Source organism: Oenanthe melanoleuca, chromosome 1A (genome assembly GCF_029582105.1).
Source record: "Oenanthe melanoleuca isolate GR-GAL-2019-014 chromosome 1A, OMel1.0, whole genome shotgun sequence".
In the NCBI taxonomy this organism is placed as follows: Eukaryota; Metazoa; Chordata; class Aves; order Passeriformes; family Muscicapidae; genus Oenanthe; species Oenanthe melanoleuca.
In genome coordinates this window covers 68,810,672-68,837,921 of record NC_079334.1, presented here as the reverse complement: position 1 = coordinate 68,837,921, position 27,250 = coordinate 68,810,672, and the positions used below count along the sequence as shown (strand labels likewise).

Below are 27,250 nucleotides of genomic sequence, written 5' to 3'. Positions count from 1 at the left end.
GGGATCCTCCAGCACCAATCCCACCCAGGATCACTGGGATCCTCCAGCACTTTCCCCACCTTGGGTCTGTGGGATCCTGCTGGGATCCTCCAGCAATCCCACCCCGGATCAGTGGGATCCTCCAGCACTTTTCCCATCCCAGATCAGTGGAATCCTGCACTTTCCCCACCCTGGATCAGTGGGATCCTCCAGCACTTTTCCCATCCCAGATCAGTGGGATCCTGCACTTTTCCCATCCCAGATCAGTGGGATCTTCCACTTTTCCCACCCTGAATCAGTGGGACCCTCCACTTTTCCCATCCCAGATCAGTGGGATCCTGAACTTTTCCCACCCTGGATCAGTGGGATCCTCCTGGGATCCTTCAGCATTTTTCCCACCCCAGATCTTTGGGATCCTGCACTTTTCCCACCCAGGATCTGTGGGATCTTCCTGGAATCCTCCAGCAATTTTCCCATCCCAGATCAGTGGGATCTTCCACTTTTCCCACCCTGGATCAGTGGGATCCTGCACTTTTCCCACTCCAGATCAGTGGGATCCTCCTGAGATCCTCCACCAATCCCACCCCGGATCAGAGGGATCCTCCTGGGATTCTCCAGCACTTTTCCCATCCCAGATCAGTGGGATCCTGCATTTTCCCACCCAGATCAGTGGGATCCTCCTGGGATCCTCCACCAATCCCACCCCGGATCAGTGGGATCCTCCAGGACGCTCTCCCAGCCCATTCCCATTCCCAGCCTCCCCTCAGCGCCACCAAACCCTAAACGTCCCCACACGGGGTCACCCCTTTTTCCTTCCTCCTCGGGGCCAGCGCCCACCTCCAGCCCGGAAATTCGGGAAGCGCATCCAGGGGGTGGGAGCAGCGCGTCCATGGAGCCTCTGGCAGCGCTCGCTGCTCCTGAAAGCTGCGCTGAAATGGCTGCTGGTTCTCAGGGAATTAAAAATGCATGGCTTGGGAATTCTCGGAGCGCCGCAGCTGCTGGGAGCCGGGAAGGGGGGGGGAGGAAAAACGGGGGGGAAGAAAAACTCGGGGAAAAGTGGGATAAGAGGTGCCCCAAAACTCCCGGAGCGCCGGGTGGGTGTCTGGCCAGAATCCTGAGAATTTTCCCCAAGGTCTCCTCCTTCCTGCACCTGGAAAAGTGGCGGCTCGTGTGGAAAACGGCGCTGGCGGAATTCCCGAGGGGCTGCAGAGGACGCAGCTGTCGCTGTCACCTGGTGACCGAGGTCAGGGGACATTTTTGGGAATGGGGATTGGGTAGGACCGACAGAAAGCGGCCCTGAGTTTCCCGGGAATACCCAGGGAGTATCCAGGGAATGTTCTGCTTGCAGGGACATCCAAGAGCGAATCCTGGTTTAGGGGTGAGGGAAAACACCCCCAGAGCCTCCTTCCCACCAGGCACATCCCAAAAATCCCGGATTTTCAGCTGCTCCAGAGCCAGCCCAAACTCTCCCAGCGCTTCCCATAAAACACAAATCCCAGGAAAAGCCTGAAAAGGGAGGGAAGAGCGGCCAGAGGGTGAGAAAAACCGGCAGGAAGGGGGAGGAAAAGGCGGAATCGCTGCCTCGGGAGGAGATAAAGGAGAGGGGAGTGAGATAAGAGCCGTGACATCCTGAGAGGGAGCGGAAAATCCCGCGGGATGCGGCGCTGAGGGAGAGGAAACGCTTCCCTGCCCGGCAGGAAGCTCCAAGGAGAGAATTCCCAGCCGGAATTCCCAGCGAGGCACCCCCGGGCGGCCCCGAGGTCACCCCAGCAGCGGCAGGGCTGCTCCTGCTCTGCATCCTCGTGTTCCCGAGGATCCTGGGATGTGGGATCCTTGTTCCCATCCCTCACATTCCCGAGGATTTTGGATCCTGGGATTCTTGTTCCCATCCCATCCCTGTCATTCCCAAAGGATTCTGCGTTTTGGGATTGTTCTTCCCATCCCAACTCTCGCATTCCTGAGGATTCTGAAATGTTCCCATCCCAACCCTTACATTTCTGAGGATTCTGGGATTTGGGAATTCTTGTTCCCATCCCATCCCTTACATTCCCAAGGATTCTGGGATTTGGGATCCTTGTTCCCATCCCAACCCTCACATTCCTGAGGATCCTGGGATTCCTGTTCCCATTCCAATCCTCACATTCCCAATGATTTTGGGCTTTGGGATTCTTGTTCCCATCCCAACCCTCACATTCCTAGAGGATTCTGAGGATTCTGGGATTTGGGATTCTTCTTCCTGGCCCAACCCTCACATTCCTGAGGATCCTGGGATTCTTGTTCCCATTCCAATCCTGACATTCCCAAAGAATTCTGGATCCTGAAATTCTTGTTCCCATCCCTGACATTCCCAAAGGATTCTGGGATTTGGGATTATTCTTCCCATCCCAGCCCTCACATTCCTGACGATTTTGGGATTGTTGTTCCCATCCCAACTCTCACATACCCAAAGGATTCTGGGATTTGGGGTTCTTGTTCCCATCCCATCCCTCACATTCCCAATGATTTTGGGATTTGGGATTCTTGTTCCCATCCCAGCCCTCACATTCCCAAAGTATTCTGGATCCTGAAATTGTTCCCATCTCATCTCTCACATTCCTGAGGACTCTGGGATTTGGGATTCTTGTTCCCATCCCAACCATCACATTCCCAATGATTCTGAGATTTGGGGTTCTTGTTCCCATCAAAACACTCACATCCCTGAGGATTCTGAGGATTCTGGGATTTGGGGTTCTTGCTCCCATCCCAACCCTCACATTCCCAGAGGATTCTGGATTTTGGGATTTCTGTTCCCATCCCAGCCCTGACATTCCCAAAGGATCCTGGGAAAAACAAAACAAAACAAAACAAAACAAAACAAAACAAAACTAAACTAAACTAAACTAAACTAAACTAAACTAAACTAAACTAAACCTAAAACAAACCAGGCTCAGTTTTTCTGGGAAAACCAAAATCATCCATGAATCTGGGAAAAATTGTCACCTCCTGCTGCTGTCCCACTGTCACCTCAGGCTGGAAATCAGGAAACCCCAGAAAAGATCCTATAAATTTTTGGGAAACCCCACAGAAAGCCCCTTGTGCCTCATCCCATATTCCCAGAGCTGATTCCCTTTTCCAGGCGGGAACTCTTCCAAGGCCACGGCTGCATGTCCAGGATCTCCAATCCCAACAGGACCCTATAAAGGATCCTATAAAGGATCTTATAAAGGATCAGAAAACCCCAGGAAACCCCAGAAAGATCCCATCAGCCTCATCCCAGATTCCCAGAGCTGATTTTTTCCAGATGGGAAATATTCCAAGGACGTGACAATCTGAGACATCCCATCCCAACAGGATAAAGGATCCTAAAAATGATCAGAAAATCCCAGAAATGATCCTATAAAGTGTTGGGAAACCCCACAGAAAGCCCCTTGTGCCTCATCCCAGATTCCCAGAGCTGATTCTCTTTTCCAGGCGGGAAATATTCCAAGGACACGGCAATCTGAGACATCCCATCCCAACAGGATCCTATAAAAGATCCTATAAAGGATCCTATAAAGGATCAGGAAATCTCGGGAAACCCCATAAAGATTCCATCAGTCTCATCCCGGATTCCCAAAACCAGAGCCCCTTCTCCAGCTGGGAAATATTCCAAGGACACGGCAATCTGAGACATCCCATCCCAACAGGACCCTATAAAGGATCAGGAAACCCCAGAAACGATCCTATAAATTTTTGGGAAACCCCACAGAAAGCCCCTTGTGCCTCATCCCAGATTCCCAGAGCTGATTCTCTTTTCCAGGCGGGAAATATTCCAAGGACACGGCAATCTGAGACATCCCATCCCAACAGGATCCTATAAAGGATCAGGAAATCCCAGAAATGATCCTATAAATTTTTGGGAAACCCCACAGAAAGCCCCTTGTGCCTCATCCCGGATTCCCAGAGCTGATTTTTTCCAGCTGGGAAATATTCCAAGGATGTGACAATCTGAGACATCCCATCCCAACAGGATAAAGAATCCTATAAAGGATCAGGAAACCCCAGAAATGATCCTATAAAATGTTGGGAAACCCCACAGAAAGCCCCTTGTGCCTCATCCCGGATTCCCAGAGCTGATTCCCTTTTCCAGGCGGGAAATATTCCAAGGATGTGACAATCTGAGACATCCCATCCCAACAGGATCCTATAAAAGATCCTATAAAGGATCCTATAAAGGATCAGGAAATCCCAGGAAAGCCCGTAAAGATCCCATCAGCCTCATCCCAGATTCCCAGAGCTGATTTTTTTCCAGCTGGGAAATATTCCAAGGACGCGACAATCTGAGACATCCCATCCCAACAGGATCCTATAAAAGATCCTATAAAGGATCTTATAAAGGATCAGAAAAACCCAGGAAACCCCAGAAAGATCCCATCAGCCTCATCCCAGATTCCCATTGCTGATTTCTTCCAGCTGGGAAATATTCCAAGGACACGGCAATCTGAGACATCCCATCCCAACAGGATAAAGAATCCTATAAAGGATCAGGAAACCCCAGAAATGATCCTATAAAGTGTTGGGAAACCCCACAGAAAGCCCCTTTGGGCCTCATCCCGGATTCCCAGAGCTGATTTTTTCCAGATGGGAAATATTCCAAAGACACGGCTGTCCAGGAGATCCCATCCCAACAGGATCCTATAAAAGATCCTACAAAGGATCCTATCAATTTTTGGGAAACCCCACAGAAAGCCCCTTGTGCCTCATCCCAGATTCCCAGAGCTGATTCCCTTTTCCAGCCAGGAAATATTCCATGGACATGGCTGCGGGTCTGGAATCTCCCATTCCAACAGGATCCTATAAAAGATCCTATAAAGGATCCTATAAAGGATCAGGAAACCCCAGAAATGATCCTATAAAATTTTGGGAAACCCCACAGAAAGCCCCTTGTGCCTCATCCCAGAGCCGATTCCCTTTTCCAGCCCGGAATTCTTCCAAGGTCGCGTTTCCTCCGGGAGGGAACAACGGAGCTCCGGCGCTTCCGCCCATTCTTCCCCCTCCCCGGAGGCTTCCCAGAAAAATCCACGCCTGGAAGTTGAAATCATTCCCAAAAAAAAAAAAAAAACAAAAAACCAGGAATGCTCAGCCCTTCCCAAAGGAGGTGGCAGCCAGCCCAGACCCCAAAGTGCATTTTTGGGGTTTTGGTTCTTCTTTCTGGAGGGAAAATCCCAGCGTGGAAAACCTGTTGGGATTTGGGGTGGGATTCCCAGGGAGGTTTGGGGTTCCCGTCCCTGGAGGTGTCCCAGGAATTCCGGGATGTGGCGCAGGGGTGGGGCCGGGCACGGGTTGGGCTCGGTGACCTTGGAGGGCTTTTCCAGCCTCATTAATTCTGGGATTTTGGGATTTTGGGATTCTGGGGTTCTGGGATCCTGGAGTTTGGGATTCTGGATTTTGGGATTCTGGGGTGCTGGGATCCTGGATTTTGGGATTCTGGTATCCTGGATTCTGGGGTGGTGGGATTCTGGGTTTTGGGATTCTGGGTTCTAGAAATCTGGATTTTGGGATTCTGGGATTCTGGAAATCTGGATTTTGGGATTCTGGGTTCTAGAAATCTGGATTTTGGGATTCTGGGATTCTGGAAATCTGGATTTTGGGATTCTGGGATTCTGGATTTTGGGATTCTGGGGTGCTGGGATCCTGGATTTTGGGATTCTGGGATCCTGGATTTTGGGGTTCTGGGATCCTGGATTCTGAGGTGGTGGGATCCTGGAGTTTGGGGTTCTGGCATTCTGGATTCTGGGATCCTGGAGTTTGGGATTCTGGGTTCTGGAAATCTGGATTTTGGAATTCTGGGATTTCTGGAAATCTGGATTTTGGGATTTTGGGATTCTGGATTTTGGGATTCTGGGGTGCTGGGATCCTGGATTTTGGGATTCTGGTATCCTGGATTCTGGGGTGGTGGGATCCTGGATTTTGGGATTCTGGGATCCTGGATTTTGGGGTTCTGGGATCCTGGATTCTGGGATTCTGAGATTCTCAGGCTCTGAATTCTGGGATTTTGGAATCCAGGATTCTGGGTTTCTGGGCTTTGGGGATTCTGAGATTCTGGGATTTTCAGGTTCTGGGATTCTGGCATTTGGGATTTTGGGATTCTGAGTTCTGGGATTTGGGGATTCTGGGATTCTCAGGGTCTGGGATTCTGAAATTCTGGAATCCTGGATTTTGGGATCCTGGATTCTGGGCTGCTGGGATCCTGGGATCCTGGAATCTTGGGATTCTGAGATTTTTGAATCCTGGATTCTGGGTTTCTGGGATTTGGGGATTCTGAGATTCTGGAATTTGGAATTCTCAAATTCTGGGATTCTGAGTTCTGGCATTCTGGGATTTTGGGATTCTGAAAGTCTGGGATCCTGGATTCTGGGGCGCTGGGATCCTGGGATTCTGGAATCTGGGGTTCTGGGATTTGGGGATTCTGAGATTCTGGGATTTTCAGATTCTGGGATTCTAACATTTGGGATTCTGGGATTCTGGATTCTGGCATTCTGGAATCCTGGATTTTGGGATTCTGGGATTCTGGATTCCAGGATTCTGAGATTCTCAGGTTCTGGGATTTGGGGATTCTGAGATTTTGGAATTCTGGGATTCTGGCATTTGGGATTCTGGAATTCTGAGTTCTGGCATTCTGGGATTCTGGGATTCTCAGGGTCTGGGATTCTGGATTCTGGGGTTCTGCAATTCTGGAATTTGGGATTCTGAGGTTCTGGAATTCTGGGTTCTGGAATTCTGGGATTCCAGGAAAGAGCCCCTGCCCCGAGCACCCTCCCCTTCCCAAGGCTGCGACCCCGGCCCCGCTCTGGGGTTTGTGGGGTCCGGGGTGCCCAGCCCTGCAGTCCTCTGCCACCCTGTGGTGCCACCCTGTGTCACCCTCTGCCACCCTGTGCCACCCTGAGCCACCTTGAGCCACTCTGTGCCACCCTGTGCCACCTTGAGCCACCCTCTGCCACCTTGAGCCACTCTGTGCCACCCTGTGCCACCTTGAGCCACCCTCTGCCACCCTGTATCACCCTGTGTCACCCTGTGCCACCTTGAGCCACCCTGTGGTGCCACCCTCTGCCACCCTGAGCCACCCTGAGTCACCCTGTGCCACCTTGAGCCACCCTCTGCCACCCTGGGCCACCCTGAGCCACCCTGTGGTGCCACTCTGAGCCGCCCTGAGTCACCCTCTGCCACCCTCTGCCACCCTGTGCCACCCTGAGCCGCCCTGTGGTGCCACCCTGAGCCACCCTCTGCCACCCTGAGCCACCCTGAGCCGCCCTGAGTCACCCTGTGCCACCCTGTGCCACCCTGTGCCACCCTGTGCCACCCTGCGCCGCCCTGTGGTGCCACCCTGTGCCACCCTGAGCCACCCTGTGCCACCCTGTGCCACCCTGTGGTGCCACCCTGCGCCACCCCCAGGCCACACACGTCCCCGCGTGTCCCCGAGCCGGGCGCCAGGGCCGCCCCCGGTGTCACCGAGCCGGCGCTGGGGCCGCTCAATATTTCATGAGAGGAGAAGCGGCGGCGGCCGCGCTGGGCTGGGCTGGGCTGGGCTGGAGCTCGGGTTACCCGCGGCGGGGCTGGCACTGCCACCGCTGCCACCAAGGTCACCAGTGCCACCGGTGGCACCCATGGCACCAGTGTCACCCAGTGCCACCAATGGCACCCGGTGCCGCGCTGGGCTGGGCTGGGCTGGAGCTGCTGCTCGGGTTACCCGCGGCGGGGCTGGCACTGCCACCGCTGCCACCAAGGTCACCCAGTGCCACCAATGGCACCGATGGCACCCGGTGCCACACTGAGCTGGAGCTGCTGCCTCTGCTCGGGTTACCCCGCGCGGCCCCGCCAGGCGGGGCTGGCACTGCCACCGCTGCCACCAATGCCACCAAGGTCACCCAGTGTCACCCAGTGCCACCGCTGGCACCAGTGTCACCAGTGTCACCAATGCCACCCAGTGCCACCACTGCCACCGCTGGCACCAGTGTCACCTTCTTCATCACCACTGCCACCCAGTGCCACCACTATCACTGTTGTCACCACTGTCTCTGCTGCCACCAAGCCTGGCACTGCCACCCACAGCCACCACTGTCACCAGTGCCACCTGCTGCCACCCACTGCCATCCTCTGTCACCAGTGACACCCACTGCCACTGGCTGTCGCTGTTGCCACCCGCTGCCACCACTGCCACCCTCTGTCTCCTGCTGCCACCCACTGTCACTGCTGTCACCACTGCCACCTGCTGCCACCACTGCCACCGCTGCCATCCACTGTCACCCACTACCACCAATGCCATCCTCTGCCATCTGCTGCCACCCTCTGTCACCACTGCCACCACCAGCTGCCACCTTCTGCCACCCTGTCAGCCACTGTCACCATTGCCATCCTCTGCCACCACTGCCACCCTCTGTCACCCACTGCCACTGCTGCTGCCACTTGCTGCCTGCAGGCCTGTCACCCCCTGCCATCCTCTGTCACCCCCTGCCATCTTCTGCCATCCACTGCCACCCTCTGTCACCACTGCCCTCAGGGCTGGCACCCACTGCCACCTGCTGCCACCACTGCCACCACAGCCACCCTCTGCCACCCTCTGCCACCATTGTCACCACTGCCACCCTCTGCCACCATTGTCACCACTGCCACCTCTGTCCCCAGGGCTGGCACCCCGTGCCACCCTCTGTCACCACTGCCACCCACTGCCACTACTGCCACCCTCTGCCACCTCTGTCCCCGCTGTCCCCAGGGCTGGCGCCCCGTGCCACCACTGGCACCGCTGCCACCGCTGCCACCCTCTGTCCCCTCTGTCCCCTCTGTCCCCTCTGTCCCCTCTGTCCCCTCTGTCCCCAGGCTGGCGCCCCCTGCCCGCCCGAGGGGCTCCCCCGAGGCGGCTCCGCCCGCGCTGCTCCGAGCCGGGCCCGTTGTCACAGTGACAGCGGTGACAGCGGTGACAGCTCCGCTGCCTCCGGGAGTGGGATGGTGGCAATTCTTTCTTTGTGCTCCTTTGAGCGGCGCGGCCTCCCCTGCGCCAGCGCTGCTGCCGGCGGCGCGGGGCTTCGGGGTTCGGGGGTTCGGGGGTTCGGGGGGTTCGGGGGGGTTCGGGGGGTTCGGGGGGTTCGGGGGGTTCGGGGGGTTCGGGGGTTCGGGGGGTTTGGGGGTTTGGGGGGTTCGGGGGGGTTTGGGGGGTTCGGGGGTTTGGGGGGTTTGGGGGGTTCTGGGATTTGGGGGGTTCGGGGGTTTGGGGGGTTCGGGGGGTTCTGGGATTTGGGGGATTTGGGGGGTTCGGGGGGTTCGGGGGGTTTGGGGGGTTTGGGGGGTTCGGGAGGTTCGGGGGGTTCGGGGGGTTCTGGGGATTTGGGGAACTTGTTGGATTCAAAGGATTCAGGGGATTCGGGGATTTGGGGGATTTGGGGGAATCGGGGAATTTGGGGGATTCGGAGAATTCGGGGATTTGAGGGATTTAGGGGATTTGGAGGATTTGGGAGGTTTGGGGGATTCGGGGATTTGGGGGATTTGAGGGATTTAAGGGATTCAAGGGATTCAGGGATTTAGGAGGATTCGGGGGATTCGGGGAACTTGGGGGATTCAGGGGATTCGGGGATTCAGGGGATTCGGGGATTCAGGGGATTCGGGGGATTCAGGGGAATCGGGGATTTGGGGGATTCAGGGGATTTGGGGAACTTGTGGGATTCAAAGGATTCAGGGGATTCGGGGATTTGAGGGATTTGGGGGATTTGGAGGATTTGGGAGGTTTGGGGGATTCGGGGGATTCAGGGGAATCGGGGATTTGAGGGTTTTAGGGGATTCAGGGGATTCGGGGAACTTGGAGGATTTAAGGAATTCAGGGATTCGGGGAATTCACAGGATTCGGGGAACTCGGGGGATTCAGGGGTTTCAGGGAACTTGGGGGATTCAGGGGATTTGAGGGGTTCAGAGGATTCAGGGGATTCACAGGATTTGGGGAACTTGGGGGATTTGAGGAATTCAGGGGATTCACAGGATTCAGGGAATTTAGGGGATTCAGGGGATTTGGGGAACTCAGGGCATTTAGGGAATTTGGAGATTCAGGGGATTAAGGGATTCAGAAAAATCCACCCCACGGGTCCCCAGTGCACCCCACAGCTCCTCGTGGTCCTGGAGCCACGGGAAAAGCTGGAGCAGCTCATCCCAGCTGGGAACGGAGCAGGAAGAGGAGGGAACCCCCTCCCTGTTCCCTGGCTCCGAGGGATTCAGGAGATTCAGGGAATTCAGGGGATTGAGAGGAATCGGGGGATTCGGAGATTCAGGGAATTCAGGGGATTGAGGGGGATCGGGGGATTGAGGAGATTCAGGGAATTCAGGGGATTGAGGGAAATCGGGGGATTGAGGAGATTCAGGGAATTCAGGGGATTGAGGGGAATCGGGGGATTCGGGGATTCAGGGAATTCAGGGGATTGAGGGGAATCGGGGGATTGAGGAGATTCAGGAAATTCAGGGGATTGAGGGGGATCGGGGGATTCAGGAGATTCAGGGAATTCAGGGGATTGAGGGGAATCGGGGGATTCAGGAGATTCAGGGAATTCGGGGGATTGAGGGGAATCGGGGGATTGAGGAGATTCAGGAAATTCGGGGGATTGAGGGGAATCGGGGGATTGAGGAGATTCAGGGAATTCAGGGGATTGAGGGGAATCGGGAGATTCGGGGATTCAGGGAATTCAGGGGATTGAGGAGATTCAGGGAATTCGGGGGATTGAGGGGAATCGGGGGATTGAGGAGATTCAGGGAATTCAGGGGATTGAGGGGAATCGGGGGATTGAGGGGAATCGGGGGATTGAGGAGATTCAGGAAATTCAGGGGATTGAGGGGAATCGGGGGATTGAGGAGATTCAGGAAATTCAGGGGATTGAGGGGAATCGGGGGATTGAGGGGAATCGGGGGATTGAGGGGAATCGGGGGATTGAGGAGATTCAGGGAATTCAGGGGATTGAGGGGAATCGGGGGATTGAGGGGAATCGGGGGATTCAGGAGATTCAGGAAATTCGGGGAATTGAGGGGAATCGGGGGATTGAGGACATTCAGGGAATTCAGGGAATTGAGGGGAATCGGGGGATTCAGGACATTCAGGGAATTCGGGGGATTCAGGACATTCAAGGAATTCGGGGGATTGAGGGGAATCGGGGGATTGAGAAGATTCAGGGAATTCGGGGGATTGAGGGGAATCGGGGGATTGAGGAGATTCAGGGGATTGAGGGGAATCGGGGGATTCAGGAGATTCGGGGGATTCAGGAGATTCAGGGAATTCGGGGGATTCAGGACATTCAGGGAATTCAGGGGATTGAGGGGGATCGGGGATTCAGGAGATTCAGGGAATTCAGGGGATTGAGGGAAATCGGGGGATCCAGGACATTCAGGGAATTCGGGGGGTTCAGGGAGTTTGGGTGATCAGGGCATTTGAGGAATCCGGGATTTGGGGGATTCAGGGAATTTGAGGGATTTGGGAATTCAGAGGATTCAGGAGCACTGGAAATTCCCACTGCCACATCCCTGCTGGGCACAGATCCCTGGATCTCCCCGGAGTTAAATTCCAATCCAAACCCCATCACAGCGGGAGAGGGGAAGGGGAGAACAGAATTCCCGTCTGGAATATCGGGAGAGGGGAAGGGGAGTTCAGGCTGCTTCCCTGGAATGCAGGAGAGAAAGGAAGAGGAGCCTGGAACAACGAGAGATGGGAAAGGGAGCCCAGGTTTTCCCTCTGGAACAACGAGAGGTGGGAAAGGGAGCCCGGGCTGCTTCCCTGGATCGTGGAGAGGTGGAAAAAGGAGCCCGGGGTGTTCCCTGGAACGCTGAGAGGTGGGAAAGGGAACCCAAGCTGCTCCCTGGAACATGGAGAGAGGAAAGGGAGAGCCCAGGCTGCTTCCCTGGAAACCGTGAGAGGAGAGGGGGAGTCCAAGCTGCTTCCCTGGAACACTGGGAGAGGGAAAAGGGGAGCCCAGGCTGCTCCCAGGAACATGGAACGAGCCCAGGCTGCTCCCAGGAGCACGGAACGAGCCCAGGCTGCTCCCAGGAGCATGGAACGAGCCCAGGATGCTCCCAGGAACATGGAACGAGCCCAGGATGCTCCCTGGAACACTGGGAGAGGAGGAAGGGGAGTTCAAGCTGTTCCCTTGGGATACAGGAGTGAAGGGAAAAGGAGCCTGGAACACTGGGAGAGGGAAAAGGAGCCCAGACTGCTTCCCTGGAACACTGGGAGGGGAAAAAGGAGCCCAGACTGCTTCCCTGGAACATTGAGAGAGGGAAAAGGAGCCCAGACTGCTTCCCTGGAACACTGGGAGAGGGAAAAGGATCCCAGGCTGCTTCCCTGGAACACTGGGAGGGGAGAGGGGGAGTTCAAGCTGTTCCCTTGGGATACAGGAGAGAAGGGAAGAGGAGCCTGGAACACTCAGAGAGGGAAAAGGAGCCAAGGATGCCTCCCTGGAGCACGGAAAGAGCCCAGGATGCTTCCCTGGAACACTGAGAGAGGGAAAAGGGAGCCCAGGCTGCTTCCTGGAATACAGGAGAGAGGAAAAGCAGCCCAAGCTGCTTCCTTGGAATGCGGGAGATGGGAAAAGGAGCCAGGGCTGCATCCCGGGAACACTGAGAGATGAGAAAAGGAGCCAGGGCAGCTTCCCTGGATCATGGAGAGATGGGAAAAAGAGCCCTGGCTGATTCCCTGGAACACTGAGAGAGGGAAAAGGGAGACCAGGCTGCTCCCTGGAATAGAGGAGAGAGGAAAAAGAGCCAGGGCTACATCCCTGGAACATGGGGAGAGCCTGGGCTGATTCCCTGGAGCACCGAGAGATGGGAAAATCAACCCGGGTTGATTCCCTGGAACATGGAGAGATGGGAAAATCAACCCGGGCTGATTCCCTGGAATGCCGGAGATGGGAAAATCAACCCGAGCTGATTCCCTGGAACACAGAGAGATGGGAAAAGGAGCCCGGGCTGCATCCCTGGAAAGCAGGAGAGGAAAAGGGCTGGTTCCCTGGAACATGGAGAGATGGGAAAAGGGAACCCGGGCTGATTCCCTGGAACACGGAAAGAGCCCGAGCTGATTCCCTGGAATGCCGGAGATGGGAAAATCAACCCGGGCTGATTCCCTGAAACACCGAGAGATGGGAAAAGGAGCCCGGGCTGATTCCCTGGAACACCGAGATGGGAAAAGCAGCCCGGGCTGATTCCCTGGAATGCCGGAGATGGGAAGAGCAGCCCGGGCTGCATCCCTGGAATGCCGGAGATGGGAAGAGCAGCCCGGGCTGATTCCCTGGAATGCCGGAGATGGGAAAAGGAGCCCGGGATGCATCCCTGGAAAGCAGGAGAGGAGAAGAGCTGGTTCCCTGGAACATGGAGAGATGGGAAAAGGAGCCCGGGCTGATTCCCTGGAACACCGGAGATGGGAAAAGCAGCCCGGGCTGATTCCCTGGAATGCAGGAGATGGGAAAAGGAGCCCGGGCTGATTCCCTGGAATGCCGGAGATGGGAAGAGCAGCCCGGGCTGATTCCCTGGAACACCGAGAGATGGGAAGAGCAGCCCGGCAGCCCCCCCGCCGCGCCCACCCCCCGCCCGTGTCCCCACCCCGCACTCGCACTCCACACGTGCCTCGCCACCCGCACGTGGTGCCGCGCGGGGGAGGCAGCGCTGGGAATTTTTTAGGGGCTGGAAATCTCGGCAGAACCTTCCCCAGCGTAGCGCTGCTGGGCTTGTGGGGTGCTCGCGGATTTTTGGGGGGTTTTGGGGTGGTTTCGTGCCCCCTTCTCCCCTCCGAGTGAACAGCACAGCACCAAACACGCTCGGCTCTGCCAGGAATGAATCATGCCAGAATTCCCGCAAAATTAAGAATATTCAGGAATTTGGGATGTTTAGGGCTTACAGGCTGTTCAGAGACGACTACAAAAAAAAAAAAAAAAAAAAAAAAAAAAAAAAAAAAAAAAAAAAAGCCCAAAATCTTCCAGCCCCACGCCTGGAAGTGCCCAAGGCCAGGTTGGAGCAACCTGGGAGAGTGAAAAGTGTCCCTGCCCGTGGAGCAAAGTGAGCTTTAAACTCCCTCCCACCCGAACCACTCCAGGATAATTTTCCGGGAATTAAAGGCCCCTCCTCGGTGCCTTTTCTGCCCCTTTGGCCTCGCCCAGAACTCCCGTGCGGGTGCAGAAGGAACAAGGAGCCCTCCGAGTTATGTAAGAGCAGCTCTGAAGAGGAATTTTGGGAACTCGCTGCCTCCATCACCCACGGGTCACTCCCGGGACCGAAGGACAGAAGTTTTTCGGGAAGTTTATCCCGAGGAAATCCAGAGGGGACCTGCACCTGCTCAGCTCTGGAAGCTCCTTCCCCAGACCCGCGCTGGGAAGAGCAGAGAGGGGTAAATTCACTTTTCCAGCAGCTGCTGAAGATATCGAGGGGGGGAAATTCACCAGCTGAGGCCCGGAAAGGAACACGACCCCCCCACATCCCAAAATCCCCACAAATGCCGTGCTCGGGGCTGTCCAGCACCCCCCGAGGGCAGGGAGCAGCTCCTGCCCCGTCTTGTACTCCCTGCACAACTTGAGCTCCCACACCGGGAAAATCAGAATTTCCAGCTCGGTTCTGCCCGAACCACAACCGGGGGAGCAACAAAATCATCACCAGGCCTCGGCCAGAAAAAAAAACCCAAAAAAAATAAACCCCAAAGGCTCCTGCCGCACCCGCTGCCTCCCATTCCCGGGAAAATCCCCTCCCAAAATCCCGGCTCCAGCGCGAGCCCACGGCCGCAAACCCCGAGCACGCCGCGTTCCTCGCTTTTCTCATCCCCCCCACCGCCCCAAAAAAAAAAAAAAGAAAAAAAAAAAAAACCAACCCACGCGCCCCCGGGCACATCGCAGCTCCAAGCTTGGAATGCTGAGCCTTGGAATGCTGAGCTTGGGATGCCGAGCTTGGAACGCCGAGTTTGGAATGCCGAGCCTTGGCCTCCAGCCCGCAGCCACCCCCACGCCCATCCATCCATCCATCCATCCATCCATCCATCCATCCATCCATCCATCCATCCATCCGTCCATCCATCCGTCCATCCCCAGCCCGCGCATCCCCCGCGCATCCCCCGCGCATCCCCCGCCGCATCCCCCGCGCTCGCTCCGCCTTTCCCCCCGGCGCTCTCCCGGTTTTTCCCCCGTTACCTGCGGGGCTGCGGGCGGCGCGGGCCCGAGCCACCATCGCCGCGGCGGCCGCCGGCGGCGGAGCGGGAGCGGGAGCGGCGCGGGGGAGGCGGCGGCGGTGGCGGGGCCGGGCGGGGAGCGGCGCGCACGGCGGATCCCCCGCGAGCTCGGCCCCCGCCGCCGGCAGCGGGGCTGCTTCGTTTTGAGGAGTTGGCATGGCAACGGCCAGCCCCGGTGCGCACGGAAGGGGCGGGAGCACGGAAAACTTCAGCGGCACCCTGGGGGTCCCGGTAAAACCCCCCACCCCCCCCCAAAAAAAAAAAAAAAATCCTGTCGCTGATCCCCCCGGGTTTTGTTCGTTCCTCCCAACCCCGCTCCGGTTTCTCGGTGTTGGGGGGTCGGGGGGCAGCGCTGCTCCCTCCTGGGTGCGCCCCGAACCCCGCAGAGCTCCCGGTTCCACCCGCCCCGTGAGCCCGGGGCACCGCGCGGTCCTGCCCCGGTGGTCCCGACCCCACAGCGCCCGTGGGGAGCGTGGGGAGCCCCAACCCCGCGCTCGGGGGGCGCTGGGACCCCCCGGTACCGGTACCTGGCTCGGTGCCGCTGCTCCGCCCGCGGCCGCTCCGCTGCTGGCGCCCGCGGGGCCGGATCCCGCAGGAAACTCCCGGCCCCGGCAGCGCAGCTCGGCCCCTTTCCTGCCAGGAAGGGACAGCGGGGACAGCGGCCACCGCCCCCCGCGCCGGGCTGCGTCCTGCCCGGACAGAGGGACAAACCGGGGGGACCGCGGGGACAAACCGGGGGAACGGTGGGGACAAACCGGGGAGACCGCGGGGACAAACCGGGGGAACGGTGGGGACAGCCCGGGGCAACTGCGGGGACCGGGGGAACAAACCGGGGCAACCGCGGGGACAGCAGGGACAAACCGGGGCACTACCAGGCCACGGGGCACCGCCAGTGGGGACGGGGTACCGGGGTGCAGGGGGGCACAGGGGGTACCGGGGTGCAGGGGGGCACAGGGGGTACAGGCCACTGCGGGTGACAGGGGGGATGTGACGAGTCCAGCTTTGGGGTGAGTGCCCAGTTTTGGGGTCTCTGGGGTCAGCGCACAGCTGTGGAGTCTGTGGGGTCAGTGCCAGCTTTGGAGTCGGTGCCAGCTCTGAGGTCTCTGGGGTCAGTGCCCAGCTCTGGGGTCAGTGCCTAGCTTTGGGGTCTTTGGGGTCAGTGCCCAGCTTTGGGGTCAGTGCCCAGCTCTGGGGTCAGTGCCCAGCTTTGGGGTCAGTGCCAGTTTTGGGGTCAGTGCCCAGCTCTGGGGTCGGTGCCCAGCTCTGGGGTCTGTGGGGTCAGTGCCCAGATCTGGGGTCTGCGGGGTCAGTGCCCAGCTCTGGGGTCAGTGCCCAGCTTTGGGGTCGGTGCCCAGTTTGGGGTCAGTGCCCAGCTCTGGGGTCTGTGGGGTCAGTGCCCAGCTCTGGGGTCAGTGCCAGTTTGGGGTCGGTGCCAGTTTGGGGTCAGTGCCCAGCTGCGGGGTCGGTGCCAGCTCCGGACGCGCTGCCCGGCCCTATCGGGAGCGCAGGAAACACCTTGGCGGGACCGGGATTGTCCCTTCCTGTGGGACGCGGGCGGGGACAGACCCGGCACGGGGACAAAATCCGGGCGGCGACAAACCCGGCACGGGGACAGACCCAAAATGGGGACAAAACCCGGCACGGGGACAAAACCCGACAGCACGGCTCGGACACAAGGACACGGGGACAGCGGGACACTGGGACAGAGGGACACAGGGACAGAGGGACAAAGGGACAGAGAGGGACACAGGAACAGGGGGACACACAGGGACACGGGGACAGAGAGACACGGGGACACACAGGGTGACAAAGGGACACAAGAACACGGGGACAGAGGGACACAAGGACAGAAGGACGCGGGGACAGGCGGTGCCCCGGCTGTGGCCCTGCCCGGGCCAGGCGTGGGTGGGGACACAACGGGGCAGTGCCAGAGCCGGGCGCTGGCCCGAGCCAGCCGGGACAAGGGGACAAAGGGACAAGGGGACAATGTCCCAGCGCCAGCTCACCGCGCTGTCACCCTTGGCGTGGAAGGAGGGACTCGCTCCTCCCCGTGGGGACATCCCGTCCCACACCGCTGTCCCCGGCTGTCCCCTTCCCCTGTGCCCTGCGTGTCCCCAGACCCCTCCACCTGTCCCCCAGAATGTCCCCATCCCCTTTTCCTGTCCCCCCTGGGTGTCCCCATCCCCCATTTTCCTGTCCCCTGAATGTCCCCATCCCCTTTTCCTGTCCCCATCCCTTTTTCCTGTCCCCTGGGTGTCCCCAGACCCCTCCACCTGTCCCCAGCCCCCGTTTTCCTGTCCCCATCCCCTTTTCCTGTCCCCTGGCTGTCCCCATCCCCTCTTTCCCTGTCCCCTGAATGTCCCAATCCTCTTTTCCTGTCCCCCCTGAGTGTCCCCATCCCCCCTTTTCCTGTCCTCTTCCATGTCCCCTTGTGTGTCCCTGTCCCCATGTGTGTCCCGTCCCTCTCCGTGTCCCCACTTTTGTCACTTGAGCTGTCCCCGTGCTCAGAGGGGACAGAGGGACACGTCCATCCCTGGGACAGCTCTCCGGCATTCCCGGGATTTGTGTCCCCTCCTCCTCTTTCCGTGTCACCGTTGTCACCCCCGGGCTCAGGAACAGCGTCCAGGATTTGTCCTTTGGCCTCGTTCGGATCCGGAGATTCTCACTGGGGTTTTTTTGGGATTTTTTTACCTCATGGAAGGGGAACTTCCCGGATTTCCTCCAGCGGAGCCAAGAACGCGCCGCGGTCCAGAGGCTGCCCTGTCCCCCAAATCCCAAATCCCAGGAGTTCCCTGAGGAGCTGGAGCAATTCCAGCGGCCCCGCAGCGCTGGGAACGAATCCCTGCAGTGCAGGAAGGAAACGGGAACTGGGATGGAGGGAATGGGGCCGGGAAACTCGGGACAGGAACGGGATCGGGAACGGGAACGCGAATGGGATCGGGAGCAGGAACGGGAATGGGGTCGGGATCGGATTTGGGAATGGGGTCGGGATCGGGTTTGGGAATGGGGTAGGGAGCAGGATCAGGAGTGGGATTGGGAGCAAGATAGGGAATGGGATCAGAGCTGGGATCAGAGCTGGGATCAGAGCTGGAATCAGGGCTGGGATCCGGGCCAGGACCAGAGCTGGGTTCAGAGCTGGGATGGGATGAGTCCAGCTGGGATTAGGACTGGGATTGGAGCTGGCATGAGTCCAGCTGGGATTAGGACTGGGATCAGAGCTGAGTCCAGCTGGGATCAGGGCTGGGATCAGAGCTGGGATGAGCCCAGCTGGGATCAGAGCCAGGATCAGAGCCGGGATCAGAGCTCAGATGAGTCTAGCTGGGATCAGAGCCGGGATCAGGGCTGGGATCAGGGCTGGGATCAGAACTGGGATCAGGGCTGGGATCAGAGCTGGGATCAGAGCCGGGATCAGAGCCGGGATCAGAACTGGGATCAGGGCTGGGATCAGAGCTGGGATCAGAGCCGGGATCAGAGCCGGGATCAGAGCCGGGATCAGAACTGGGATCAGGGCTGGGATCAGAGCTGGGATCAGAGCCGGGATCAGAGCCGGGATCAGAGCCGGGATCAGAACTGGGATCAGAGCTGGGATCAGGGCTGGGATCAGAGCCGGGATTAGGGCTGGGATCAGAGCTGGGATCAGGGCTGGGATCAGGGCTGGGATCAGAGCCGGGATTAGGGCTGGGATCAGAGCTGGGATCAGAGCTGGGATCAGAGCCGGGATTAGGGCTGGGATCAGAGCCGGGATCAGAGCTGGGATCAGAGCCGGGATTAGGGCTGGGATCAGAGCCGGGATCAGAACTGGGATCAGAGCCGGGATTAGCGCTGGGATCAGGGCTGGGGTCAGGGCTGGGATCAGAGCCGGGATTAGGGCTGGGATCAGAGCTGGGATCAGAGCTGGGATCAGGGCTGGGATCAGAGCCAGGATCAGAACTGGGATCAGGGCTGGGATCAGAGCCGGGATCAGAGCCGGGATCAGAGCCGGGATCAGAACTGGGATCAGAGCCGGGATTAGCGCTGGGATCAGAGCTGGGATCAGGGCTGGGATCAGGGCTGGGATCAGAGCCGGGATTAGGGCTGGGATCAGAGCTGGGATCAGAGCTGGGATCAGGGCTGGGATCAGAGCCGGGATCAGAGCTCAGATGAGTCCAGCTGGGATCAGAGCCGGGATCAGGGCTGGGATCAGGGCTGGGATCAGAGATCCTGGATCTGCTGGGCATCCCTCTGATCCTGCCTGGATCTTGCCTGGGTTGGCACCTCCCAGGGAAAATTCCACTTCCGTGCCCCTATCCTGAGTTTCCTGCTCCTGTTTAGCCTGTTTAAAAGTGGATATAAAAATGAAATGGCGAGAGAAATCGAGGGAAAATTCTGAAACCGAGTGAAAACAGTAAAAGTGAATGGGATGACAAGAAGTGCAGGGAAATGGACCAAAACTTGCTAAAATTACACCTAAAAACATCCTGAAATCACGGAAGAAAGGCAAAAAAAGAAATCCATCTTCAATCCAAAATCCCGTGATAACCTCATCCAGCTGCACCCCTGAATCCCGGGATCCCCCCCATCCATCTTCACCCCAAAATCCCAAAATAACCCCATCCATCTGCATCCCTAAATCCCGGAATATCCCCATCCAGCTGGGATAGCCCCATCCAGCCACACCCCTAAATCCTGGGAAAACTCCATCCATCTTCACCCCTAAATCCCAAAATCCTGGGAAAACCCCATTCATCTTCATCCCTAAATCCCAGGATAACCCCATCCAGCTGCTCCCCTAAATCCCGGGATATCCCCATCCAGCTGGGATAGCCCCATCCAGCCACACCCCTAAACCCAGGGATAACTCCATCCATCTGCATCCCAAAATCCCGGGATAACCCCATCCATCTTCACCCCTAAATCCCAGGATAACCCCATCCAGCTGCTCTCCTAAATCCCGGGATATCCCCATCCATCTGCATCCCAAAATCCCGGGATATCCCCATCCATCTTCACCCCAAAATCCCGGAATATCCCCATCCACCTGCATCCCGAAATCCCGGGATATCCAAATCCACCTTCACCCCAAAATCCCAAAATATCCCCATCCATCTTCACCCCTAAATCCCGGCATATCCCCATCCATCTTCACCCCTAAATCCCGGCATATCCCCATCCACCTTCACCCCAAAATCCCGGGATATCCCCATCCATCTTCACCCCAAAATCCCGGAATATCCCCATCCATCTGCATCCCAAAATCCCGGAATATCCCCATCCATCTTCACCCCAAAATCCCGGCATATCCCCATCCATCTGCATCCCAAAATCCCGGAATATCCCCATCCATCTTCACCCCAAAATCCCGGCATATCCCCATCCATCTGCATCCCAAATTCCAGGGATAACTTAATCCATCTGCATCCCAAAATCCCGGCATATCCCCATCCATCTGCATCCCAAAATCCCGGGATATCCCCATCCACCTTCACCCCAAAATCCCGGGATATCCCCATCCATCTTCACCCCAAAATCCCGGGATATCCCCATCCATGTTCACCCCTAAATCCCGGGATATCCCCATCCACCTTCACCCCAAAATCCCGGGATACCCCATCCACCTTCACCCCAAAATCCCGGGATATCTCCATCCAGCCGCCCCCCCGGGTCCCGGGTTGGATTTTAGGGAGAGGGTTTTTCCCGCAGGGAATGGTGACATTCCCAAGGCTGCTCCAGGCACGGGTGGGATTTCAGGGAGTCTGTGCAGGGCCAGGACTTGGATTCTGATCCCCTCAGCTGCTTCCAGCTCAGAATTTCCGGAATCCCGGAATTCTGACCCAAAACCGCCCCGCCATGGATTTGCTGCCACCTAGAGCGGGCACGGGAATTTCAGGGAATTTCATGGAATTCCAAACCCGCGCAGGAACAACCTCCCAGCCCCGGGAATTGTCTGGCTCTTCCCGAAAGGATTTGGGAATTCTGGGCTGCCGCCAAAATCCCAAAGGAATTTGTGCCCGGGGTGATCCCTCCTGGAATGCTGTGCCCATTCCAGGCTTCCCTGGGCAAGGAAAACTTGGGAATTCAGGAGAGATCCCGGTTGTGAGGAGGTGGGAAAGGCTCAGGGGGATTTTGGCAGTGGATACCGGGATGTGGGGAGGGCTGGAGAGGCGAAAATTCCTCTTGGCGCTGCCCGCTGACAGCAGAAATTGAATAAAATTAAATAAACTAAGTTTTAAAAAATAATAAATTAAAAATTAGAAATTAAATAAAAATCATAAAACACCACCAAGAACACGAGAAATCAGCACAGGCACCGAGAAATGCGGGATGTTCCAAATATTTATTGGGAATATCCAAAACCCTGCTCGGGATTGGCCTCGGGAATGGCCCGGGAAAGTTCCGGCCTCAACCCGCGGTGATCCGGGACAATTCCTGCCAATCCCGGGACAATTCTTCTGGATCCCAGGACAATTCCTGCAGATCCTGGGATAATTCCTGCGGATCCCAGGACAATTCCTGCGGATCCCGGGACAATCCCTGCGGATCCCGGGACAATTCCTGCGGATCCCGGGACAATTCCTGCCGCTCCCGGGACAATTCCTGCGGATCCCGGGACAATTCCTGCCGCTCCCGGGACAATTCCTGCCGCTCCCAGGACAATTCCTGCGGATCCCGGGACAATTCCTGGGGATCCCGGGATAATTCCTGCAGATCCCGGGACAATTCCTGCCGCTCCCGGTGTGTCCCCGGGATTCTCCCCCTCCTCCCGCCCCCCCGAGCCGCGGATGGAGCGGACGCGCGCTGTGGGAAGCGCTGTCGGGAGCGCGCTCGGGGACGGCTCCATCTGGAGCCTGCGGGTGGCAGCGGCAGCGCGGGGACACCCCGGGGACATCCCGGTGCCATCCCGGTGCCATCTGTCACCTGCAGCCTGCCCAGAACCGCCCCCAGGCCGCGAGGTTTCCGTGCGGAGCGATCCCGGCTGGGCTCGGTTCCCGGGAGCGGCGGGGATGGATTTGGGATCGGAGGTGGGGCTGGGGAGAGGCAGTGGAAATGGAGATGCCCTAAAGGGACACAAATCTTTGGGGTCAGGGACAGGCGGTGACAGTGGAGCTGCCCCAAACGGACACAAATCTTTGGGGTCACGGATACGTGGTGACAGTGGAGCTGCCCCACAAAGGGGATACAAATCTTTGGGATCAGGGCTGGGATCAGGGACAAGCTGTGACAACGGAGCCGCCCCTGAGGGGACACAAATTTTGGGATCAGGGAGAGGTGGTGACACCGGAGCTGCCCCTGAGAGGACACAAATCTTCGGGATCAGGGCTGGGATCAGAGAGAGGCAGTGACACCGGAGCCGCCCCAAACGGGCACAAATCTTTGGGATCAGAGCCTGGGTAAAGGACAAACGGTGACAAGGGAGCCGCCCCAGAGGGGACACAAATTTTGGGATCAGGAAGAGGCAGTGGCACCGGAGCCGCCCCAAAGGGACACAAATCTTTGGGATCAGAGCTGGGATCAGGGAGAGACTATGTCAATGGAGTTGACCCTGAGCGGACACAAATTTTGGGATCAGGGACAAGCGGTGACAGTGGAGCAGTCCCTGAGAGGACACAGATCTTTGGGATCGGGAAGCAGCAGTGACAAGGAAACTGCCTCTGAGGGGACACAAATCTTTGGGATCAGAGCCGGGATCAGGGAGAGGCGGTGACACCGGAGCTGTGCCAAAGGCACAGAAATCTTTGGGATAAGGGACAAGAGGTGACAACGGAGCCGCCCCTGAGGGGACACAGATTTTGGGATCAGGGAGGGGCGGTGACAATGGAGCCGCCCTTGAGGGGACACAAATCTTTGGGGTCAGGGCTGGGATCAGGGAGAGACTACGTCAATGGAGTTGCCCCTGAGCGGACACAAATTTTGGGATCAGGGAGCAGCAGTGACAACGGGGCTGTGCCAAAGGGACACAAATCTTTGGGATCAGGGAGAGGTGGTGACACCGAGCTGCCCCGGGGAGGACACAAATCTTTGGGATCGGGAAGCAGCAGTGACAAGGAAACTGCCCCTGAGGGGACACAAATTTTTGGGATCAGGGCTGGGATCAGAGAGAGACTATGTCAGTGGAGCTGCTCCTGAGGAGACACAAATCTCTGGGATCAGGGAGAGGCGGTGACACCTGGGCTGTGCCAAAGGGACACAAATCTTTGGGATCAGAGCCGGGATCAGGGAGAGGCGGTGACAATGGAGCTGTGCCAAAGGGACACAAATCTTTGGGATCAGGGAGAGGCGGTGACACCGGAGTTGCCCCAAAGGGACAGAAATCTTTGTGATCGGGGAGAGGCGGTGACACCGGAGCTGTGCCAAAGGGACACAAATCCCCCGTGCCCCGGCTCCTCCCCGAGGCTGCTGTTCCCCGATCCAGTCCCTCGCCGCTGCTGGGGACTCCCCAGTTCCAGGGGAGCCGCGGCTGCCCCGTCCCTGGCAGTGCCCGGGGCCAGAGGGGGTGACCGTGCCCATGGCACGGGTGGCACCGCGCCGTCGTTAACGCCCCTCCCAGCCCAACCATTCCACGGTTCCAGGATTCTGTGCCGCCCCTCTGTGACATCAGCCCGGCCTGGTGGCGCCGCTGCCACCACCAGAGGTGACACCCGGGTTCTGCCACTGCCACCCGCGCTGGCACCGATGGCTTTGCTGGGGCTGCTCGTGCTGCTGGCCCTGGCCCGGCCCGGGGGGGCCACCTGGGACACCTGCAGGTCAGGGGGGCTCGGGGGCACTCGGGGACACTCGGGGACACTCGGGGACACGGGGGTGGCTGTCCCTGCTGTCCCCGCTGTCCCTGCTGTCCCCGCTGTCCCCGAGCAGGGCACTGATGGCTCTGTGCTTCCAGAGGGACCTGCGGGCTCCGGCCCATGGCCTACGACCACAGCTCGCTGGTTGGGGACCATCCCCAGGACTCCTATTATGGATCCTTGGATTCCTCCGGTCACTTCTCGCAGGGCAAAGGCGCCGGCGGGGTCCACCCGGGCGCCTGGCCCGGGGTCATCAGCATCCAGGCCACCCTGGACAACGGCACGTGGCACATGTGCTCGGGGGCGCTCATCCACCCCCAGTGGGTGCTCACGGTGGCGCGGTGCTTCATTGGGGACGGGTAAGGAGGGGCAGGGACCGGGGTGGGACCCCAAAGGGACCGGGGTGGGACCCCAAAGGGACAGGGGTGGGACCCAAAAGGGACAGGGGTGGGACCCCAAAGGGACTGGACCGGGGTGGGACCCCAAAGGGACCGGGGTGGGACCCCAGTAGAGACCGAGGTGGGACCCCAGTAGGGACAGATGGGTCCCCACAACAGGAACAGGGATGTGCCCACAACATGGTCAAGGGTGTCCCCACAGAAGGAACAGGGATGTCCCCACAGCAGGGACAAGGATGGCACCAGAGCAGGAATAGGGATGTCCCCGCAGGAGGGACAGGGATGTCCCCATAGCACAGGGATGTCACCACAGCACAGGGATGTCCCCACAGGAAGGACAGGGATGTCCCCACAGGAAGGACAGGGATGTCCCCATAGCACAGGGATGTCCCCACAGGAAGGACAGGGATGTCACCACAGCACAGGGATGTCCCCACAGGAGGGACAGGGATGTCCCCATAGCACAGGGATGTCCCCACAACGCAGGGATGTCCCCAGCTCAGGAAGGGAGCGGTGCTGCTGCACTCCCTGGTCCTGCTCCATCCATCCTTTCTCCATCTCCTGCCCCTCAGGGACATCACCAGGTGGGAAGTGGTGATCGGGGCCACAGACCTGAGCCAGCCCGGCCCCGAGGCTGAGCTGCGCCACATCCAGACGCTGGTGGTGCACGAGAATTACATGTCAGCCACGGCCATGAACAACATCGCCCTGGTGGAGCTGGACAAGCCCGTGGAGTGCAGCGACTACATCCAGCTGGGCTGTGTGCCCGACGGCTCCCTGGCCGTGCCCGAGCTGAGAACCTGCTACATAGCGGGGTGGAGAGCCACCCCTGCCAGCGGTCAGTGCTGGGGGCTGAGCCCGGCTCGGGGGGGATCTGGGGGGCTCTGGGGGGCTCGGGGAGGATCTGGGGGCTGTGAGGGCGCCGAGGGCTCTGGGGGGATCTGGGGGCTCTGGGACTCTGGGGGCTCTGGGGGGCTCTGGGGGCTCAGGGGCTCTGGGGCCGGGGCAGGGCCGGGTGCTCAGTGCCCTCTGTCCCTCTGTCCCTCTGTCCCTCCGTGCCCGCAGCCCCCAGCCCACGGCTGGTGCTGCAGGAGGCCAAGGTGCGGCTGATGGACGCCCAGCTGTGCAACAGCAGCCGCTGGTACGGGGGGGCCGTGCACCCCCAGGACCTGTGCGCGGGGTACCCGCGGGGCGGCATCGACACCTGCCAGGTGCGGGCTGGGCACAGGGCTGGGCACAGGGACCCCAGAGCCGGCACTGGGGCCCCAGAGCCGGCACAGGGACCCCAGAGCCAGCACAGGGACCCCAAACACGGCACAGGGACCCCAAACACGGCACAGGGACCCCAGAGCCAGCACAGGGACCCCCGAGCCGGCACAGGGACCCCAAACACGGCACAGGGACCCCAGAGTTGGCACAGGGACCCCAAACACGGCACTGGGACCCCAGAGCCAGCACAGGGACCCCAGGGTTGGCACAGGGACCCCAAACACGGCCAGTGGGACCCTCACTCCCAGCACAGGGACCCCACAGCTTGTCTCCCCCTGTCCTTTATCCCCTGTGGCCCTTCCCCTGTCCCCTGTCCCAGGGCTGCCACTCCCCACCCATGGATCCCTGTCCCTGTGTCCCCCTGTCCCCAGACCCCACCCAGTGTCCCCTGTCCCCCCGAGGTGTGGCTGTGACCCTGGAGCAGCCCCTGACCCCTCTCTCCCTGCCCAGGGGGACATCGGGGGACCCCTGGTGTGCAAGGACAACGATGGTGACTACTTCTGGCTGGTGGGACTGGCCAGCTGGGGCCGAGGCTGCGCCGGGGCGAAGCGACCGGGGGTGTTCACGTCCACCCAGCACTTCCACGGATGGATCCAGGTGCAGATGGGGCTGGTCCCTCCAGAACCTGACATCCCTCTGCCAGAGCCCTTCCCATCGCCGCCCCTGGAGGAGCTGGAAGAGGAGGAGGAGGAGAAGGAGGAGGAGGAGGAGGAGGAGGAGGAGGAGGAAGAGGAGGAGGAGGAAGAGGAGGAGGAAGAGGAAGAGCTGGACTCGGAGTTGAGAAATCTGGAGATTGAAAACTCAGTGGAGGACTTAGAGCAGAATTTTACGGGCGTTTCGTTCCAACAAATGATCCTGGGGAAATTCCTGGACCTGCTGGTGGAGCTCCTGGATTTCCTGAAGGGGAAGAAAACCTGAGCAGAGGGAGGAGCTGAGGCGGTTCTGGCAACCCTTCCCAGCTGGGGCCATGACTGTGGGGCCAAAGGCAGCGCCGTGCCCAGGGCTGTGTGCCCTGCCCAGCTGACCCCTGCGCCCGCCCCGACGGTGAATCCACGTTGTACTTAAATTAAAATTGTTCCTGTACCCAGTTGAGTCTCCTGGGAAAAAGAGGGATGGGATAATTTGGGAAGAATGGTTGGTTTTTTGGGGGAGGTGAGGGGAGGATGGGTCTGGCAGGTGGGGAGAGGGAAACAGCCATGAGATGAGGAATCAAAGCATTCTTTCAGCAATGTTAATAAGAAATTAATTACATTATTAATTAGACAAAGCAGTGATTTACATGGAAAACCCCTGACAACACCCACTTTTAATAATGCCCTTGTCCATGGAAGTGAGAGTGCCTCGCCCCTGGCAATGACATTGGGTCCCAAAAAATGATTCCTGTGGCCAAAATCAGGACACCCATCATCCACATTTTCAGCCCAATTCAGGGAAAAACAAGGATGGGACAATTTGGGAAGAATGGGTGGGGTTGGGATTGGATTGGGGGGAGATGAGGAGCCAGGGAGGGGAGGGGAGGGGAGATGGAGAGAGGGAGAAACTTCTCCAGTCCAGGTTCCCCCAGCACAGCCTCAGGTGTCCCAGTCCTGGAAAAATCACTGAGAGGGACAGGAATGGGAACAGCTGGAGCTGAGTCCTGTGGAGCTGCTGGAGGTGCCACCTGAGCT

General features: G+C 58.6%; 2 protein-coding genes across 4 annotated transcripts in view; one reads left to right on the top strand and one right to left on the bottom strand.

Annotated features, from left to right (window-relative positions):
• Window positions 1-15,746, bottom strand: part of SHANK3 (SH3 and multiple ankyrin repeat domains 3) — a 171,965-nt gene extending 156,219 nt beyond the window's left edge. For 2 of the 3 annotated variants that reach the window (XM_056509804.1, XM_056509825.1), the window contains exon 1: window positions 15,688-15,746. The gene's annotated coding sequence lies outside the window, so the exon portion shown is untranslated. Of the gene's footprint in view, window positions 1-15,122; window positions 15,180-15,687 lie in introns of those variants that run through there. The other variant, XM_056509816.1, reaches the window with a different exon arrangement.
• Window positions 15,747-22,917: 7,171 nt separating this feature from the next.
• Window positions 22,918-26,670, top strand: LOC130262551 (acrosin-like). Its single transcript, XM_056509790.1, has 5 exons — window positions 22,918-23,880; window positions 24,015-24,275; window positions 24,887-25,152; window positions 25,380-25,525; window positions 26,034-26,670. Exons 1-5 carry the CDS (start codon window positions 23,369-23,371, stop codon window positions 26,499-26,501), a joined length of 1,653 nt encoding a protein of 550 aa, XP_056365765.1. The 5' UTR covers window positions 22,918-23,368; the 3' UTR covers window positions 26,502-26,670.
• Window positions 26,671-27,250: the final 580 nt, after the last annotated feature.